The sequence below is a fragment of the Zootermopsis nevadensis genome, unplaced genomic scaffold, assembly GCF_977971745.1.
Source record: "Zootermopsis nevadensis isolate Lab colony 2312 unplaced genomic scaffold, Znev_1.0 Znev_ptg000057l, whole genome shotgun sequence".
Classification (NCBI taxonomy): domain Eukaryota; kingdom Metazoa; phylum Arthropoda; class Insecta; order Blattodea; family Termopsidae; genus Zootermopsis; species Zootermopsis nevadensis.
Genome location: NW_028259188.1, coordinates 1,914,980 through 1,936,696, shown reverse-complemented (window position 1 = coordinate 1,936,696; position 21,717 = coordinate 1,914,980). Strand labels below are relative to the sequence as shown.

The following is a 21,717-nucleotide window of genomic DNA, read 5'->3' as shown; positions in this document are numbered from 1 at the left end:
GACTGTGATAATAAAAATATATATTTATAACATTTAGTTTTTTACTTATGAGTTATTTTGTAATAAATCATTATTGTACAGTTATGTTTTCAGTTCTTTGTTTGTTTGCTTTTGTATTGTAATGTCTGCTCACTGCTGTGAGAACCTCATATATGCAATTAATTTCCTCCTTCACACTTTTATAAGCTCCTGTACTTAATCCTCCATGAGCATATGAATGCCCAAGTACTGAATCAATTGCACTCAAGCCGTGAGAACCTTAGATTTCATCAGGCATGATGTATATACTACCAAAGAAAATAGCATTTTACAGTCCGTGAAATGGTGTCTATCATCCCGAGGTTGGTACGTCTCTGTGGTTGGTATTAGTAATTGCATCATAACGGAAAAACAATTGAAATCGAGTTTTATAAAGCTTCTGCTTTGATTTAACGTCTTCCTACATTGACTCCTTTGAAGTTCTTGTTTTAAGAAGGGTTTTATGAAAGTTATGTGTACAGTAGATTTTTATATTTAAACGCAACGTTTTTATGTGAAGGACGCGGCAATTTCGAAACAAAAATTTTGTGATACTGCTAATTGTGAAGAAATGTATTACGGTGTAAATATACCTAGTGACACTGTCTTGGAATCTGATGGTAAGTAAATGATAGTAAGGAGAGTATTTATTCACTTGCAAATGAAAGTGTAGAAAATTTTCTACAAGAGCCTCTGCTTTTAAAACCTGTCATTATTTTAATTATTTTCTTTTGGATGTAAAATAGGTAATTACTGTCTGTTGAATTTCCATTGACAGATTTATGCAGCATTTGTATATATAAACATTTTTGCTTCATTTTTCAGACACTCTGCATGTCTATAATGACAAATCAGAAGCACTGAAAATTGTGAAAAAATACAAGGAAGCGAGGTTTAATTCCTTTAAGACAAGACAGGAGGCTGTGGAATTTGCAGTTCAAGCTCCTGAAATTGTAGTTCCCATATGTGTGTTATCAGGAAATTTAGAAACCAGCAGTCCTGTAATAGGTGAAAAACCAAGTCCTTTCAAAGCACCTAAATCACAGGATTTGGTTTGGCTGAGGAAAGTGATAGAATGTGGTGACACTCTTACATTCACAAATACCATCTGGTATAATCCTCGTTACCTAGTGAGTAGTGGAGATACTCCAGCCATTCTTCAGGTATGCAGGTTGCTTTCTTATAAGTAGTTTTGAAATGTATGTGTTAGTATTCTACATAGAATTCCTAACTCGGTCATCACTGATTTTAATGCTCTTTTCATACACAAAAAATAAATCAGACTGCCCTACCAAAACATTCTGTGCAATAAAATGGTTTCACAACATTAAGAGTGAGCATCAGAAGCAGGGATTTTGAAGTTAGGTGTTTCTTTTATTTTTATATGTGTAGTTGGGAGCCATCTATGAATGACTAAATGAAATCCAGGCTGTTGTATGGGCGATTATATACAGAAACCATGCTTGTTAAAAAAATTTTAGGTCCATGGGTTAAGATAGGGTTATGAAAACTGGCATGAGTAATGTTTTTGTTTTTTTTCCCTCTGTTATTTGTGTGTTCAAGATACAGGCTTGTTATTTTGTATTTTTTATAATTATGTAAAAAACCAATTTAGCTTATGTATATATCACAGAGAACTTAAACAAAAATTATCTGGTGTTGATATTTCCCCAAGGTTTCGTTAATACATTCAAAGGAATGTGTTAGAATTGCATAAGAAAATAAAGAGAAGAGAAACTTGATTATACTATTGCAAGATTAGAGCATTTGTCAAGAAATCACTGGTATATCTAGTCTAGCAATAGGATGTTTCAGTCTTCTTAGCAAGAACTGCTATAAAGTTAATGAAACTTCACCTTTTTGTGTAACAACCACGAGACCCAGCTATAATAATACATTTTTGCAACTGGTTTATCCAGACAATGAATGAAGATTCACTGACCCACAAGTATTGTTTTTTACTGACAAAGCCTGGTTTTTCTTAATTGGACATATGAACACACAAAATAACTGATTCTGGTGCTCAAAATACCCTGGAGTCCTTCATTATATTCTGCTTCAAAATCGAGAAGTTGGTGTTTGGTGTGGAATCAGTGTATGGTGAATAATTGTCTCAGTTTTTCTTTTATGGATAGTCTTCACTCAGGAAGTTATGTTAATTAGACTTTCAGCAGGATTCAGTAAAGGTGAACACAACCGATAACTCTGTGGCCGCAGTAACTGACATGTTTGTTGAAAAATGTATTAATGAAAGTTTATGACCAACTTGTTTCCCAGACCTCACACTGTGTGATTTTTATTTATGGGGTAGCTTGAAAGACAAAGTGCATAAAATAAATCAAAGAGAATATTGCGGAAGCAATATTCAAGATTTTCCCAGCAAGCAGCAGTGTGTGAACTGGAGTGTGCTTTGCTGTGCATTTTTATTAGAATAAAAGTCAATGTTGTTCTTTGAGATTTATCTTGAGATCCAAATGTAAAACAGAGAAGAACATCCATGTTCTTCTTTGATTTTAACTCTTATGGGGATTTACCATTTTTTCTGGGTACTTTCAACCTTAATTCCACTGGGAACTACAGTAAGATGTGTCACAGTCTTTAATTTATATATTATTTATTTATTTTACATTAGCTGTAATTTACTCTATAAACTTATAAATCATTATGCTTTGTTCTGCCTGACGGTAAAAGTGAATAATCTATTCATTATCAATAATGACCTGCAACTGTAGAACATCGCTAGCAGAGAATTGTACATAATTATCAGTTATTATTCATAAGTGATATTTAATCACTATTACTGCACATTTACATGACAGATGATCAAATTTAAATAATTTATTTACTGTTTCTTTGTCTTTTCCGGGTTTAGGAAGGCTCACGGTATAACGCAATGCATGTAGCAGCCAAGGCTTGTGACGCACAAATATGTGATCTAATTCTACAGACAGTGAGCAATGTTGCATTTATTCAGTTGCTGTATGGAGATGATGATGCTGCCAACTGTGAGGACCGAGCTCGTATCTTGTTGGATCTTTACCTGAATACTCCTGATAAGGCCCTCAATGAGACTCCGATACATTTTGCAGTTAAATTGGGAGCTCTTTCAGTTGTAGATGTATTGGTGTCTTATCCACAATGTGATAGACATGCGAGGAATAAATATGGACAAACACCAAGAGATGCAAGTAACATGTATTTTCATTATCATATATACATCACAGTATTCTTCAGGAGTGAGTACTTGGCATAAAATATTTATGTTATTCTCTGTGCTTCAACTAAGAAGAATGTGATTGGTTGGTAATGTAGTATGATGGGAGAATCAAGAAATATGTACAAAGTTTTGTTTGGGAAACCGTAAGACAAGAGGTCAAGGCATAGTTGGAAGTTGGTGAAAAGTATTATTTGAAAAAGTGATGGCGCATCAAATTCCATGAAATGAGGGAATTTTTTTGACTATTTGAATGACAGAAATTTTTAAGGAAAATTCCTCTACCTTGGAGTTAGTTGGTCCAAAATATTTCTCAGTTTGTTAAAAAAGTGATAATATAACCCAGAAATTTATTTCACACCCAGTGTTATTGATTTTCATAAAAAATTAAATTAAGTATATCATAAAGTATTTAGCACATTGACATTTTAAAATATTGTTTGTAAGAATTTGTGAAGGCCTTTCTTTTAGAGTTTTACCGAGGATCTCATTTACGTACTTATAAACCTTTTTTTTCTCTACACTTTGCATAAAGTGTTTAGAGATGTCAGTGATAATGAAATTATTATATATATATATATATATACAGTATATGATTCCATTTTAAAGTTTAGAAATTTGATATAATTGAATGTGATGTGACGATAATTATGAATTGTGAATAGATAAGAGTCTGTCATGGCTTATGTCAGTTCCATGAAATTGCCTGGAGAGACTCACAAACAGAAAAATGACAATCCAGATAGTCATTAGACTGGTCAAGATTCAAACTAGCTAACCTCCCTAATACAAATGTGGAGTGCTGCCAGAGGACCAGTCTGCTTGCTGAGATGTAGGATTTTACATAGCTGAAACAATTAAAATAGTGTGGCTACTTCCTGTAACCCGTTATATGTACATAACGTTATTTCTATCTTACTTACCATACTCATGATTTCTCCTTCTTCTTTTTTTCCAGGTTATCTGCAGTCGTGTTTCCTCTCCAGATGAAAGTCTAAGGCAAAAACTGTCAAATTTACTGGATGACATGTTTTATGTTCCTGTACTTAGATCAGAGGATAATTCTGTACAGCCTACTGTTGGTGATCCATTCTCTCCTGCTTGCCCTCTGGTTGGTAATAAATTGTTTTTACACATGTATTCACTATGCAGGGTCCTGTCGAGAAATTTAAATTAGTCAGAGAATTCTCTCATATCAGAGCTGGTAGTTTTCAAAGTGAAGCTGGGACAATTCAGGGTGTTCACAGGATGTCTGGAGATTCATTTCTAGCAGGAATGTTGACAGTTACTTCTGTTACCATGTTTAGACCCCACACACTGCTTATTTGATGGATGCAAGGAGGTTTATATGTTCTGTCTCATGTATTGTGTGTGTACTTCATATGTAACCAAAACTATCAAATATAACAGTTTGTAAAATCTTTTACTTAACGTGAAATGTTTTGTCACAACTTTTTTTTCGTCATCATATTGCCTCGCAATGAAGAGTACAGATTAAATGTGTTCCTCTCATAACACCTTGATTAAAGCTTTTTTGAATTTTTTTGTAGATGTTCTGTTTTTATGTGGTTAATAGCTGTTTTCCATTATTTAATTGTATCTTGACTTTATTATATTTTGAATGCCTTCTGAATTTATTTGTCTTTGTGTTCCAGTTTTCAGTTCTATAGGAAATAATCTAGGGACTGTGTCCTTTTAGGTAGGGTGATCGCCATACACCACCTACTGTTGTCCCCTTGGTCCATTCTTGATCAAGGAGACTGGGCTCCATGAGCTGACAGTGCATATATATCTATACTACACCCACCCAATCACCAATGAAATCAACCTGTCAGTCTCTGGTGTTGGAGGCAGACACAGTCTGTGAAATGCAGAAAATTAACTTCATACAAACATGGTTCATCATCAGAGGAGACGTCATTCTATTAATTTACTGTTTGTTCTAAAATGTTTCTAAAATGTTTATTCATCAGGTATTAAAAGCTGATCCACTTAATGGAAGGATGGAAATCCGGGCTTATGCAGGACCAATGAATCATGAAAAAGCAATCGTGTTCCGGAAGAAGTGGAAGACTCCTCCTCGGATGCCTCGGACTCCAAAGCAGAATGCCTGCAGACAGGCATATACAGGAAGTCTGAGTTGTCATGCATTTAGACTGCTGGATGTGGAGAAAGGATTAGAAAGAGTTGGCAGGTGGGAGATACGGACGACTTCAAGCTTATGTTTCTTTCACTTTGCTTTAGTGAGACACTGTTTGCCCAAATCTAAGTGGTTCTTGAAGTCAGAGCTTCAAATATAGAAATTATTTTACTCAACAAACAGTTATATTCTTATGTATTATAAGATAAATGCACCATGACCTGAGAAAGGGCAAGAGTATTTGGTGCCCCATGTGAACCTTTAGCCTTGCACGTCCCAGTTAACCTCTAAAAGCGAATATTGTGCATATGTAATTTCAAATGAAGTTTAGATTATTAAGCAAAATGATATGTTACTGTTACTGAATGTATAGATTTTAAAATTTAGAACCTCACGAGGCAGTCTGTTTGACAGGAAAATGCTGACTCCACTACTCACACATCAGCCAATCATAAGTAATATCAAGCATTGTTGATGGTAAATTACAAGGCCATTTATTCTTTCCTTCCATTTTATCTTTCTGTATTTAGATGCGTGTTTTATTCTACTTTATGCTGTTTCTCTGCCTCTTATTATTCATTCAGTTTTGTTGACAGTGTTCCTCAGTTTTTCCATATAAAAATAATGGGATGCAAGAAAATGTTTTTACTATTTTGACATGAAATAATATTAGTATATTTGTTTTAGTAGTAGAATGGTGTCCTGCTCAAACAGTTTCAGTTAGTAGCTTGATGTTATTGGCCAAAGAAAATGTTGACCATGAAGCATAATGCAAAGGAAGAAAATATCTGCTTTACTTTGCCCGAAAGTGTAATATATTTTGTGCCTGTGATTTCTTACAGGGACCTGGCTGAGGAATTCAGGGTTGGTTGGAATGAATATTGGCCATTTCTTGATACATTTACAAATTTGGCCTCTGAGGATGGGCTTCAGAAACTTGAGGCTTATCTGAAGAACAGATTTCAGGAAGCTGCACAGAAACCATATTCAACCAAGGAGTGTTATGATAGTTCCGAATGTGTAGTGAATGGTTGTGTATCATCTTTAACAGAGTATAGTGAAAATCAGTCAGTTGATGATGAGATTAGTCCAGTGTCAAATCTGTGCCTTGCTTTTAAAGCGTGCAGTCTGTCTGACACCAGTCCAGTTAAACCACTAGTAGAGAATGCCGAGTATATTCTTTGCGCCTTAGAAATACAAGAAAATGGTAAAGACACAGACAAAACCAGTGGTGCTAAGAAAGATATCCATGTCCGAACAGAAGAAGAATGTATGAGGATTTGGTCTGATGCTTCACAGTGCTTATGCTTCAGACAAAATCATAATTTTATGAGAAATGCTAGGAAAGGTTGGTCCTTCAAGAGAAATCATGTGCGGTCTACATCTGACAAAGCTAACACACAATCTTCATCAGATGGAATTACAAGACGACTTACATTTGTAGAAGATAATGGTGAGTGCATATTTGTTACGTTGTTTGCATAAAATAAATGTCATGGTGTGGTGTGTTGGTCTGTAGAATTTAATTTTATTTATTATTTGTAGAAATTATATTAGTTTATGTAAGGTACCTTTATTCCACCTTAAAAATGTAGTGATACTCGGGGATTAACAAAGCACTGAAAATAAATATATATCCATCACCATTTCAGTTCCATCTAGTGATAATTCTTCATTATTTGAACCCCTGAACTAAAGTAAGTAAATGCTGAATGTGACTAAAAATTGTTTATGTATGTAAGTATTTATTTATTTGTGGTTTATTTAATGATACTGTCAGTAGTTGAGATTACTTAGCATCAAATGATGAGATGAGTAATGAATAATGAATTTGAAAGGATATGGAAGAAGGTGGACATGGTCTGATCCCAGAATTTGCAGGGAAGACCTGAGTAAAACCTTAGGATAACTAGTCTCCAGGCTAAGATTTAAATCATATGCCCCAAATATGAAGCAGGAGAATTACAGATTTTTTGTTGGAATCAGTTCGTGTGATGTAGGTTGAAGTCTTTGACACTCCCAAATGTAACTGAGCGACCTTTGTAACAAATCAAATTTTTATCCATTCACGCCTATACTCGTTGCATATACTGGTCTCTTTCTTGAAAACATAAGTCCTCCAAGTGTTAGGGTTTCCAGTGAGTGGAGTTTGTAGAATCAATTTGTTCTTGAAAAATCATACAAGTTTAGAATGTCTAAAAAGAGATTTTTAGCAGTACCAATATTTTACTTCTGTAGATGGTGCTGTGAATGCTGTAAATACCATTGCATTCTATTCTTCTTCTGTGACACTCAGGGGATTTTAGACAATATAGTTACTGTTACAATTGATCTCCTTCCTCATATTCATTATTGTTGATCCTATTAGCATATTGTACATTATAATAAATAATGAAGCTAATTAATTATGTACTTTCCACTAGATTCTGACCAGCAGTGTGATAGTACAAGAATTAGTGAGATGGAAGGTTCCATTCATGAAACACACTGTAATCTGAAAGTGAGCAGCTTTAAAAAGAGACAGACATATAATTCAGAAACTAATAAGTTACATAAAATGACATACATATCATCAGGTGGTGAGTTTTCAGAAGGTAAGATTTCTGATGCGTGTTTTTATGTACATGTATTTTTAAAATGGAAATTTATGCTAATATAAGTGCTGGAGACTGAATATTGTATGGTGCAGCGTTTCTCAACCTGTGGTACACGTACCACTGGTGGTATGCGAACTAAGTAAGAAAAGCAGAAGATAATATTAACATAAATAAGATTTCCCTGAACGAATTTGGTTAGTGGTACTTTTAGTGTGTTAAATTAGAATTAGTGGTATGCCGGCGAAAAAGGGTAAGAACCCCTGGTTTAGTGGAATACAGGGCTAGTCTAAGTGATGTTCACGATATGAAAGAAATAATACGTTCAATGAAATTCAGATGCACAAAATTGGTACCAATGGAAAGAGAAACTCTCCAAGTTTTGTTTCAGTACATCACAGGTGTTCAATGCGAGCCCCCTTGGTAACTCGGCACACATCCAGCCTGTAGTCGAGTTCCTCCCAGACACGTTGCAGCATATCATGATCGATTGCTGCAATGGCTTCTGGCAAGGTCTGCGGTGAGGGTGGCACGAAGAATATCTTTGATGAACTCCTACAGAAAAAAATCACAGGGCGTCAGGTCCGGTGAATGTGGAAATCCAGGACACAAAAGGCTCCTCTGCCTTCGTTGGCAGTAATTTTCTGTCATATCGCCCCTGGCGGCGAACAGTGTTACTATGCGGCCGCGAAGTATACCAACATAATCTTGGAGAGTTTTTCTTTCCATCGGTACCAATTTTGTGCATCTGAATTTCATTAAACGTGAGTAACATGTGTTTCAAATCGGGAACATCATTTAGACTAGCCCTGTATAAAGACCTGAAGGTACTAGTTGTTATTTACAGAATGTAGGGGTTCTGACCATATAATTTTATGAAATGTATAGATGGTAGCCTCTAACAGATCATGTCTTATGCATGTGAGTTTTATTTGTATTCCAGATGATGATGATGATGAATATTTCACACCACCATCAACACCTGAAAAACTCAGCAGAAATGAAGTACATTCATACTGCGATGATGATGATGATGATGATGATGGCGATGACGCTGAAATGTTAACACCAGTCGAATGGCCAGATGTTTTTATACAAGGGTAAATACTGAATGTCACATAAAGCAAAGAGTAGAATAATTTTTCTACCCACTACTGCTGCTACATTTATTTAACCAAAATGTTGGGGAAAGTTTTTTTGCCAGCTGCATAGAATTCATATTTGCCTTGTCAGCAGTTCGTCAATCATGAAATCTTTATCTGACAGTGAAGTACCCAAACACACTAATTGTTACCTAATTTTTGTAGACAGTAAAATTTTAATCACTTAAAGTGCTAGAAGCTGTGTTTTGTTGTTTCCTCATCTTGTAATTTTCAAACGCCTGTGCTGCCATGTAGTCTTATATGTGGTTAGCAACATTTAGATCTAATGATGAAAAATCTGTAACCACCTTAAAGAGTGCCCAGAATACTAAGTATATGAGCACAAAATAGTCTTATTGAAATATAATTTTTTTTTCTAGTGACTCACCTACCAAGTTGGATGCCACTGTAATGCAGGCATTGGATGGCTTAAATATAGACCCTATAGAATATCCTAACATTTATAGATGGCGACATTTGGTTTTGCTGTACTCTGAAAGTGTGAGAGCCATGTAAGTAATGTGTCTAATGTAAATAAAATTAGTCAGTAATAAATCAAAATGACATTTACGATAATTCCAACTTTTATGGTTCCCAGAAAATTTAACATTCAATTTTTGTATGTACTGCATTTTCCATGGACAATCCATAGTACTCTATGTTGTATGAAGTGTACAAGTTCAATTTGTTGTCCATTGTTTGTATTTGTATTATCTTTGTACACAATATTAATTAAATTAAAAAAGAATTATGAACATGTTCCTAGCCATCCATAGTATTTCATCTGTTTTCACTTTCAAACTAAATAGTAAATATCTTGTTTGGAATGTTCATGTGGAAATGGATTGTTAAATTGTGTAATTATGCTTACAAGATAATGGTTTTAGCTTTAATAATATTTCTGTTATGTTCCACTTTGAAGTTTCTGATTGTTAAATTGATTTAATATTTTTCTTGTATTTCGATAAACACAGAAAGTTTTGTAAAACTCCTTTTTGCCAGAGTAGAGTTTCTCATATGTGCATATGGATAATAACAAGAAGACATGTATAAAGTGAAGCTTTCATGATAGACTCTCAGGTTACAAGCCATGTCAGGTGGCTGAATGGTGAATGAACCATATTTTCTGCGAACATTGTGAGAGAAATCTGTGTTCTCATCCTCAGGGCTGAGATTTGTTACGCAGCAGCCTTGAGGATGAGAGCAGGGGTTGTTTTCGAAACGTTGGCAGAAGATATGGTCTATTCACCATTCAGCCACCTGACGCGGCTTGTAACCCGAGTCTTTCATCAACAAGAAGACATGTTTTTCAAATTTTAAACTAAATGTCTATGGAAAATAAAGTTGAATTACAAAGAAGTGGAAATGGTGGACAGAATTTGTCAATGGACATTAAGAAGGTAAAACATTTTAATTATATGTCTTGTAACTTTCAGATGGTCCAGTCCTCTTCCTTCGAGGCCTAAAGAAAGAACTAGAATGCTTCAGACACCTGTCGCAGATTCTTCACAATACCAAAAAGGTATGCAGTGTTCCACTCCTCCACAGGCATGGCACAAAATTACAGGATCATATTCACCATTAAGTCATCAGCGGTTGGAAAGAAAAATGCTTATGAAATTCTAATAGCCTATATTTTATAATTAGAAATATGTTTATCTATATCTAGATGTAGTAAATTCTGATGTTTGTACTTATAAAGAATGGGATTGTTAAATTTGTATTATCAGATATTAGAACATTTTAATGCAATGGATAGTTTATTATGTAGGAAGCACATGTGGGATATTTTCACATGATCTTAAAATTTTATGCAGGTAAGGAATAAAAGATTCTTAAAAGAATAATAAGAAGAAGAAGAATTGATCAGTAAAGGAAGTCAGCAATAAGAGTATTTCTTAAAAAAAATTTCTCAAATAGAGATAATTCCATATGTTGACAAATTAAACTTTTGGCTTCTTGGACGTAGGACCCAGTGATTCATTCACCTTTTTTGTCTCAGTTTACTGTATAATTTTTCTTGCCATTATATTATTATCAATAATGACCTGCAATTATAGAATATCGCTAGCAGAGAATTGTACATGATTGTCAGTTATTATTCATAAGTGATATTTAATCACTATTACTGCACATTTACATGACAAATGATCAAATTTAAATAATTTATTTACTCATTTACGTGCATATAAACCTTTTTTTCTCTACACTTTGCATAAAGTGTTTAGAGAGGTCAGTGATAATGAAATTATAAATACTGTACAGTATATGGTTCCATTTTAAAGTTTAGAAATTTTATATAATTAGGCATACGTGGAAGTTGGTCAAAAGTATTATATGAAAAAGTGATGGCCCATGAAATGAGGGAATTTTTTGACTACCAGAATCAGTTATTTTGTGTGTTCATATGTCCAATTAAGTAAAACCAGGCTTTGTCAGTAAAGAACAATACTTGTGGGTCAGTGAATCTTCATTCATTGTCTGGATAAACCAGTTGCATAAATGTTTTATTATAGCTGGGTCTCGTGGTGAAGTTTCATTAATTTTATAGCAGTTCTTGCCAAGAAGACTGAAACATCTTATTGCTAGACTAGATAGAATGCTAAATTTAATTAGGTACTACTTCTACTTTAGATAGCTTATTGGTTTTTATACAATAGTCTTGTTTGGTCTAAATTGGAGTATGGATCTGTTACTTGGAATTCTATTACTTCCACTGATTCTACCAAAGTTGAAAGAATTCAAAGGAAATTTGCTGCTTTATGTCACGCCAGATTTTTTAATGGCCTAAGTGACTATAATTATGAAGACGTTTCAGTGAGGATAAATTTTCTTTGACTGCACCTGCGGAGGAGCCATCTTGATGCTCTCTTTCTCATTAATATATTTAAAGGTAAAATTTGCTGCCCATCCGTTTTGGATTCAGTTTCTTTGTGCGTACCCTCCGATCCATTAGGGACTACTTCTCGTTTCTTTGTTTATCGTAGTCTTAAAGCTAGTTCCTTGTTTAGGTGTGCTTCTGCTGCGAATGCAGTCTGTCAGCGCATCAACATTTTTAACAAGGAGAATATTTTTCTTGGGCATTTTATTTAGCCAATTTCCTTTTCTTTTCTTTTTTCTTTTACTAAAGTTTCATTTTGTATGTATTATTTATATTTAACTGTTTTTAATTTAATTATTATATACCTAGGCATATTATTCAGCTCATTTGCTTGTTGATTATTTTGTAACAAATTAATGAATTGATATATTATCATTATTATATTGTACATCTATATATTTAGTTTATTGTTTGTTTGTTTTTGTATTGTTATGTTTATGTTTATTGTTAGTGCTTGGCTGTTATTGGCCTCTTTTGGATGTTGCCAAGCACTCTAATAAATGAAATGAATTATTATTATTATTATTATTATTATTATTACATTACTCCTACTTTGCACACTTTCGTAAATTAGTTAAGGCTACCATTAAGTCTGATAGGCGGCGGTGGTTAAAGTCTGTTGATGACAGTCTTAAAACTCACCCTCAGCATTTTTGGAAACACGTTTCAAATTTCAGAAGAAAAGATAACTCCTTCATTCAGCTAAAAATTTGTGATCAGTTTGTCAGTGACCCGAAACACATTGCTGATGAATTTGCTACGCATTTTGAATCAATTTTTAACACTTCTTGCCAGTCCGTCACTCCTACCGATACTTTTACTTCTGATTTTTTGCCCGCCGCTCCTATCTCTCGTGCTGAAGTTAGCAAGGCGATCAAGCGCCTCAGACCCTCAAAGTGTGTGGGGTTAGATGGAATTCCTTCGTTAGTAATTAAGGGTTTTTCTGATATTTTCACTCCCTTATTAACCTATATTTTTAATTTAAGTGTAACTAGTGCCACCTTTCCGTCCCTGTGGAAAGAAACAGCTGTTGTTCCTGTGTTTAAAAAAGGCAACAGTTCCATTGTTAGTAATTATAGACCCATCTCTATTCTTAATAACTTTTCAAAAATATTTGAATTTATTGTCTATGATCATTTGCAAAAAAATTTTAAGTACAGATTAAATCCCTCAAAGCATGGTTTTCGTAAATTTAATTCCACAGCAACAAATTTGGTTACTTACCTTAATTCCGTTTTACCTTCAGTTAGTACTCAAGGACAAACAGATTCGGTATACTTTGATCTTACTAAAGCATTTGACTTAGTCCCTCATAGTATTCTTCTTGGGAAACTTAGAAACTTTGGACTATCACCCAGTTATGTTGATTGGTTCCATAGTTATCTTTCTGACAGGCAATCTTTTGTTCGTGTATCTGGAACTCTTTCGTATCCTTATCGTGTTAAGTGTGGAGTGCCTCAGGGTTCCACCCTAGGCCCCTTACTTTTTAATATATTCAGTAATGACATCTGCGACTCCATACATAATTCACAGTGCCTTTTATTTGCTGATGACTTAAAGATGTATCGGAGTATCAGCGATGTTGATGACTGCAAACTGTTGCAGGACGACATCCATTCAGTGCAAAATTGGTGTCTTGTGAATGGGATGCAACTTAATTTAAGTAAAACGACTGTTATATCATTCACCCGGAAGACAAACAGTATTTATTTTAATTACAAATTGTGTAACAACCTGGTGGCACGCTCCCATTGTGTTAAAGATCTCGGTGTTCTAGTGGACTGTAAGCTCTATTTTCACCAGCATATCAACTATATATTATCACAGAGCTTGAAAATGCTAGGTTTGATTCGGTACATTACTTCTTCCTTCTCCACTGTTGATAGCCTTTTGGTCTTGTACAGTACCTTAGTCCGTTCCAAAATTGAGTATGCTTCTGTTGTTTGGAACTCTATTACTAATACTGATTCCTTTAAATTGGAAAGGATTCAAAGGAAATTTGTAGCTCTATGTTACGCTAGATTCTTTAATGGCGTTTGTGCCTATAATTATGACGATATATTAGTTAGATTAAATTTCTTATCGTTACATTTAAGGAGGAGGCTTTTGGATGCTCTATTCCTCGTGAATATTTTTAAACGCAAAATTAGTTGTTCATCTGTTGTTGATACAGTTAGTCTCTGCATACCTACTAGGTCTATCAGAGACTACTCTACCTTTATGTACAACGTAATTTCAAGGCCAGTCTCTCTGCCAGATGCGTTTCTGCTGCCAATGCAGTCTGTAGGACCATCGACATCTTTAACAAAGACTGCATTTTGCTTGCTGAGGTCAGTCAGCTTTTTGAACAATAATCATGGTTTTTTATTGTTTACTTAGTATGACATTTTATTGTGTATGTTTTTTGTCCAATATTAAACTGTTTTTAGTATAATTATTATTTTACTTATCTATAACATTTAGTTTTTTACTTATGACTTATTTTGCAATAAATCAATATTGTACATTTATGTTTTCAGTTCTTTGTTTGTTTGCTTTTGTATTGTAATGTCTGTATTGTTGTTAGTGCTTGGCTGTTATTGGCCTTTTTGGCTGTTGTCAAGCACTTTAATAAATTAATTGAATTGAATTGAATTAAACCAAATATGTATAATAAATAGCAGGTAATTGTAAAAGTTGTTGGAGTGTTCAACTTTCGTGTTATAATACTACATGGTGTGAGGGATTTTAAGATCACGAAGGTAAGTTGGTATTCGTCAGACTGAATGGCTGTTGTTTGTAAATAGCATTATGTTAATAGGATCAGAAAAATAAAAGTCTGGTTTGATTGGTCCCGCGAGTGGACAGTGGGCAGTAATTGAAGCTCGCCTCCGTGCTATGAATACGTATCGAAACACAGAAATCTACGCTTGGACCTAACTTCTGTTCTATTTGTATAAGAGCCAGGTGTCGATATGATCATGTTTGGGATATCACTGCACTAAATCTTATATTTTTAATTAAAAATAGTAAGTAATATTTTGTTTGTTAAACATTACTTGAATTTAATTTATATGTTGCTTAGTTGAAACATGGCCGTGAAATGAGACTGCCCACTCATCCATGTATTTCCTGTGTAAGAGGACAAGGCATCAAAATTGATTTTGCGTCTTAACGCTTCAGCGGATTCCATAATTAAAAAAACGGTTAGCAAAGATTTTATTTTTTATATGCTGCTTTGTTTCAGTTTTAGACATAAGTGTTCTAAAATATTGCGTTAAATTTTGTCTTAATTCTTGTGATCTTCATCACAGCTGTCACTTGGTTCCGCTTTATACCAGGAGCGCGAGACAGAATATTTAAAACTGTCTTGAGCCAGCAGTAATTTCCAGAAGCCGTAGTATGAATTTGAAAGTAAACAATATAGTTTAATGGAAATATCGTAAATATGTAGTTTTCGCAGTTTATAATGTTAATATTTATAATATTATTATATTAAAATTGATCTTGGGAATCGGATGTTGGAATGTGAACCGAATTCAGATTCCACAAGCTCTTGTCGAATCCAGCGTTTTGATTTAAGCGGCGTTGAACCTTCGGCGTGTATTACCATATGGCTACTCGTTCGGTCTGTTGGTTTGTAAATAATCTGTGTCCTTTTTAAAAAAAAGCACTACGAAGAAAGAATTAACACTAAAACTATTTAATAATAACACTCATTTTGACTTTTATATTAAACCTTCGTCGTTTATATTTACTGACAAACGGAAAGGAAGACGAATATAACATATGCTCGTTTATTCCAATAAAGAAACTATTATTTCCTATAAAATAGCAAATCATTTATTGTATCTCCTGTGCTACGGAGTTCATTCGAGGAAAAGACAGTACGAAAAAGACTTATTTTCTTTCAAATATATAAAAGTTACAATTACCGGTTTGAGTTAAACAGTTTCTGTGATTGCTATCAGATAGTGACTGAAGCAGTTTACAAATAGTCCCTAAAAACTCCTCGCACTGATAGACTACATTTCTGGCAAGATAATCAGTTTATACAAATCACTGCTTCATTCAGTTGTATCTGGCTTATTTTCGAGAATGTAATAAAGATTCATCCTATGCGTCCTTTCGTTTGGTACTTATACATGAGGGATATGTACTCTTTATATTTACTGTATTTTATTGTATTAAGCCTTATTCTCAAAAACTTGGCCGAAAATTAATGACTGTGTCTCTGCATGCTTGTCCCTTGTAATTCAATTCAATTCTTTATTATTTGTGTGCTGTATCAACAGCCTGATGGCCAAGTACAGATACAGCACAGAGATGAGCACACGAACAGAATTAAGACATAAAAGGTAAAACAAGCAATATATAAAATACATTAATACGAAAAAAATACACAAAAAATTACTACTAACTACATTAGGATATTTGTAAAAATGACTTGAATATGAAGAAGTGTGACAATTTTCGTCTCGAATATGTCCAAATCCCTGCAGACAACATTAGCAGCTGATGCGCATCTAGCAGAAGGACTGTTTTTGAACAAGGGGCTAAAACTGAACATAGAAAAATCTCTCAGATTCCGAGCAGGAATGCGGAGACCGACAGCTTCCAGAAGGGAAGGACAGCATTTAAAACCGCGGTAAACCTGCGCAAGGAACAGTGCATCACTGCAATGCCTTCTCTTACGCAGGGTCTGGAGTTTTAAATACTCTAAAGCATCAGCATAGCTGTAATGCACTTGGGGGAGGAAACGATAGTAGCAAAGGGCTGCAAACTTCTGCTGGATACGTTCCAGTTTGTTGGCATCAGTGGTCGTAATAGAATTCCAAACGACCGAGGCGTACTCGAGCTTGGATCTAACTAACATTACATATAACATATACAGGCAATCGAGAAAAGAGAACGAAAAGGTTAACGTGCGAACAAGACCCAGCAACTTAATACAATGTGAAAATATGTGGTCAACATGATTGTGAAATCGGAGCTTGGAGTCGATAAATATTCCCAGGTCTTTAATAGTATCGGTACGTGTTATGGAGGACTGAAAAAGTTTGTAATCAAAGATCAAAGTAGTGGTTTTCCTGGAGAAGGAAATTACTGTAGTTTTACTAATATTGAGTTTCATGAAGTTAGCAGTGCACCAACCTTGTACCGAGTCAATGTCAGTTTGAAGTTGATTGCAGTCGTTGGGAGATTTAATGGCACGAAAAATTTTGATATCATCAGCGAAAAGAAGGCATTTAGAATGATTAATTACTTGGCATATATCATCAATAAACAAATTGAAAAGTAGAGGACCCAAAACAGATCCCTGTGGAACTCCAGAGAGGACTACAAAAGGAGACGAAAGAGCTCCAGAAACGCGAACCTGGGATTGTCTGTTGGTTAAGTAACTACGAAACCAGTGTACATAACCATCAGAGAGTCCAAAAGCACTGAGCTTGTTGAGTAATAGATTGTGAGGGACAAGATCAAATGCACTGCTAAGATCAAAATAAACAGCATCAGCTTGACCCTGGGAGCCAACTATTGGGTTAATAAAATCAAGATAAGTTACGAGATTAGTAACTGTAGATTTAGATTTAGTAAAACCATGCTGACAAGGATTTAATTTAGACTTTATGTAATGTGAGATATGATCATAAATAACAAGTTCAAATAATTTGGAAAAAGTATTCAGTATAGAAATGGGTCGGTAGTTACTAACAGTGGCAGAGTTACCTTTTTTAAAAACAGGAACTACTGCTGCCTGTTTTTCATACTTATAACACATCCTACTACCATCCAACTACCTTAGAGATCCATGCAATTAAATAAAAATCTACGCATGTATTCTAATGATGTGTATGTTGCTGATAGAGTAATTTAACAGTTTATGAGGTATTTGAAGTTGACTTGTAGATCTGCATTTGCAGCCAGCATTTACAATTCTCATGACTTGATGCAGAAAAGTATAACAACTTAAAAAAAGGAAAATTTTCAATGAGCCTCGGAACCATTGTCATCGAGTTAGTCTGTCATTATGTACTGTTTGTACTCTATTGTCATATCACCAACAAGTTCAATTAGAAGTAATACTTTCAGTGTCTATGCACCATACATACAATTCTCATTCTAAGTGTTGTACACATACTTATCGTTTCATGAACTCATGCCCTGATCAACAATACACACACACACACACACACACACAAGAATATACTGCAAAGCTTACTGAAATACTTGGGTGTCTTTCTTTGAATTATACAGACTTTTTTGAGGTTATGCAACACATTTTTCTTTTTTTGACTGTCTCTACTCAGTTCTGCAGATGGTGTCAATTATTGTTATTAATTGTGTACATCATACATAAAATGTTTAATTATATCCAAGGCAAACACACAGTTCAAAGTCCAAAAACAATGTTTTATACTAATCAATACCCTGAAAGGAGTTCTTACACGCTGGCGACATCTGTCGGATATAGCGAATACTTCGTTACTAAAACTCGACTCACAATCGATACATGTATCGATTATCGATTGCGGCCAGGTATTGCGCGACAGCCAGTCGTCAACAACGGTTGCAAGTTTTGAAATGCGAGCAAAACGGTTTGGAAAATTTTTCGAAGAAAACTGCGGAAGAAAGAACTGGACAGAAAAAGTAAGTGTACCACAGAAAGGACAATGCACATTCCTTCATGTGGACCATTAAATCCAACCGGCGCACAGTATTTTTGCTGAGTTGGGTAAGTAATATACAGTGAACAGCCTTCGGCTCCAACATATTTAGTTTCTTTCGTGGTTAATGTTCCAACACAACATAAAATACAAGTGATAGAATAATATATAATCCTTGTTCGGATCAGAATTTGAGATAAGACTGCAAAACTACAAAAGTGCGTATTTTAAGCTACTGAAATGTCTTCAAATCATTCATACACAGTTCTGCATCATTGCCATATTATAAATGTTTAGCAAGAAATATTACTGCATGTAGAATTTATAGGTATATTTTTGCTCTAAAGCCTATCGCCAGGCAAACTTTACATGTATGTTTCCAGTTTGCAGTGGTTTTGCTAGTTATCATATTCACACCAAATGCAGATTTTACGCAGACACCATTCGCTACAACAAATTCTACAAATATAGGATTTCAGAAATTGCGGGCTTTTCTCTCCAAAACTATATCACGGTGTGATATTTCGGATCTCCATATGAAGTGGTCCTAGTGTGTGGAAGAAGACAAGTGGCATTATATTTACACCAATTTTTTTTAAAATCGATCGGTGCTTGAAATGCTTAAAGGACAAAAAATACACACAATGTATGTTGATTTTGTAGCTGGCATTACCATTGTGAAAGGAAAGTATCTTAAAAAATTGTTTTCAAGATGTATAGCTTGGCACCGCAGGTTGTAATGTGCAAATTTTGTTAGGCAGAAGAGGCTCAAGTTTAGTTACTTTCCGTCCCATTTGTCAGCCTCAAAGTTCAGTTTAATAAAGTGTTTCAATGTAATGGTTGACAATACGCCTGCAACTATTACAAGTTACTCCATCAGCAGACAGTCCACTCAAAAGGCAATAACAGGAGGGTAAATGATTAACAATGAGCAATATAAGTTGTAGTATTTAACAAATGCTATTACACTGATGAAATGGATGGTGAATGTAGCACACTTGGGATACTTAGTTGGATTTGATTAATATTAAAATAGACAGTGTGTGAGGATGAGGATTGGATTGATCTTGCACAGGAGGTTAGGATACAGTGGCTGGATATTTTGTACAGAATATGACACAACTTCCATTTCACATTCACATGGAATGCTCAGACGGTAGGGTCCATCAGAAATGTTCCTCAAGAGAGAATATTAAGCACCTAGTTTCCATACCCTTGCAGAACAATGGGGCAGAAGTTGATCTCCCATTAATGTACACTAAACAGACCATCTTCTGCAAAGTCAAAACACTCAACTCATTAAAGTCATGTTTACTGACAATTTAGGGTTCACATGTTGTTGCTGGCACTCCTGCTTCATATTTAGAGAGTCCTGGATTCACATCTGTGCCCAGAGACCGAATATCCTGACATTTGCAAATTGGAAAATTAAATAAAAAATATGTACTTAAAGGATTATATTTCATTTCATTGGTTTTATTATTTGAAATTAAAGGAAATTCTTTGAAGGCCAGTTCAGTGTAACATTTACAATGGGCTTTATAAAGTCAACTTCATGTAGACCTGCTATTATTACTTTTGATACAGGTTCAACTATTTTAAGATAGGTCCCAGGGATGGATTTCTACGAAAAAGGCAATGAATGTCAGATTCTGTGAATGCAGGAAATTTATTGTCACCATGAGCAGCTACCAACCATTGAGGTCCCTGCACCAGACATTTAATGATATTATCACTACAAATGGCGCGGCTAAGAGCAATTCTGGGAATACTTGCTACTGTGCAGTTCAGAATATTTTATCTTACAGACTGCAATCTATCAAGAAATGTAATAAATGTAAAGTTAAAAAAACACAAGAACTGAAACTTTATACTCGATCTCTCACATCAAGGAAAGATGACTGTGAAGGCAGTTGTAATCTGGGATGCTGCTACATGTATTCTAAGTTGAGGGTGTCTAACGATAGTGTGTTAAAGAGAACATTTTAAATTACGGGGTTGGGGGCCTGCAGAATCTGAAAATTAATGAGCTGCATAATTTGTGCTCTTCAATCAGATAGTATAAGAATGATACACCAAGCAGGATGAGATGGGCAGGAAATACAGCACACACAGGAGAGATTATAAATGCTCTGTAGATGGAAGGACACTCATGAGATGTAGCACAGACGATAGGGAAACATTAAAACACATCTTGTATGTGATGTGTGGGAATAGACTGGACTGATTTCAGATTAACTGTTACTTTTGTAATGTGTATGAGGAGTTTCGTAGCTTTGTCAATTTGACAACCAGACAGTGACTAATTTGCCTGTCATATCCTCTCTTTCCAGTTTTGTAAAAGCACTGAATTGGACCAAGACATGGAGTGCCCCGTCAACCATGGGGATGACTACGAGAAAAACTGTGACAAATACTGGGACGGAGACTTTCACAACTGGAACAACAAACCTGTCTCTGACTGGGATAGGGACGCACTTTATGCCTGGTACGACAAAAATGTGGAAGACTGGGACTGTACCACAGAAAACTGGGACGACGACAGTCTCAAGAACTGGGACAAGGACTTCACGGAGGACAGACCCTCAGGTACGTGACCAAACATCTTATCATTTCGTGTTGCTTGCTGTTAACAAGGGGAATATTTGGCTCATAAAAGACAGGCAGTAAAATGTTTGATACTGGACAGTTTTGCTCCTGATGCCAAGAGAACATATGGAAATGGTACATATCTGAGCTAATAGATTTTATCATCTATTTATATCTTAATTTGTGGTTTATATAAAGGATATGTCAGATGCTCATACAATGTATCATAGATGACAATATTTATATTCCTGCTTTTAAGTTCATAAACATGCTATTTCTTGCATGGAAATTTTAGAATGCCGTCAACAAAGTGTGGAAGAATGGAGTCATGTTTTCATATTTATTATTTTTAATTTCCAATGCATTAATCTGTTACGAGAATAATGGTTAATTGCAAATGTCTGTAAACAAACTGCTAAGGAAAATATTGTTGAATGAAGATTTCAGTTGACAATTATTACATGTATAGCACCAAATTTCGCTGGTTATGTG

General features: G+C 34.9%; 1 protein-coding gene across 1 annotated transcript; it reads left to right on the top strand.

The window, feature by feature from the left end:
* The first annotated feature begins 314 nt into the window (after positions 1-314).
* LOC147871413 (ankyrin repeat and LEM domain-containing protein 2-like) lies at positions 315-21,190 on the top strand. The gene is made up of 11 exons (XM_087339861.1): positions 315-638; positions 844-1,181; positions 2,891-3,202; positions 4,191-4,343; positions 5,206-5,426; positions 6,215-6,825; positions 7,796-7,966; positions 8,910-9,066; positions 9,489-9,620; positions 10,545-10,630; positions 20,970-21,190. The coding sequence occupies exons 1-11, from the start codon at positions 590-592 to the stop codon at positions 20,975-20,977; spliced, it is 2,238 nt and encodes a 745-aa protein (XP_087195987.1). The 5' UTR covers positions 315-589; the 3' UTR covers positions 20,978-21,190.
* The last annotated feature ends 527 nt before the right edge of the window (positions 21,191-21,717 follow it).

Coding starts and splice junctions, on each gene's coding strand:
- LOC147871413 (XM_087339861.1), top strand. CDS start 590: ATGTATTACGGTGTAAATATACCTAGTGACACTGTCTTGGAATCTGAT. Junction 3,203..4,190: donor ATGGACAAACACCAAGAGAT/GCAAGTAACATG, acceptor CTTTTTTTCCAG/GTTATCTGCAGTCGTGTTTC. Junction 6,826..7,795: donor TACATTTGTAGAAGATAATG/GTGAGTGCATAT, acceptor ACTTTCCACTAG/ATTCTGACCAGCAGTGTGAT.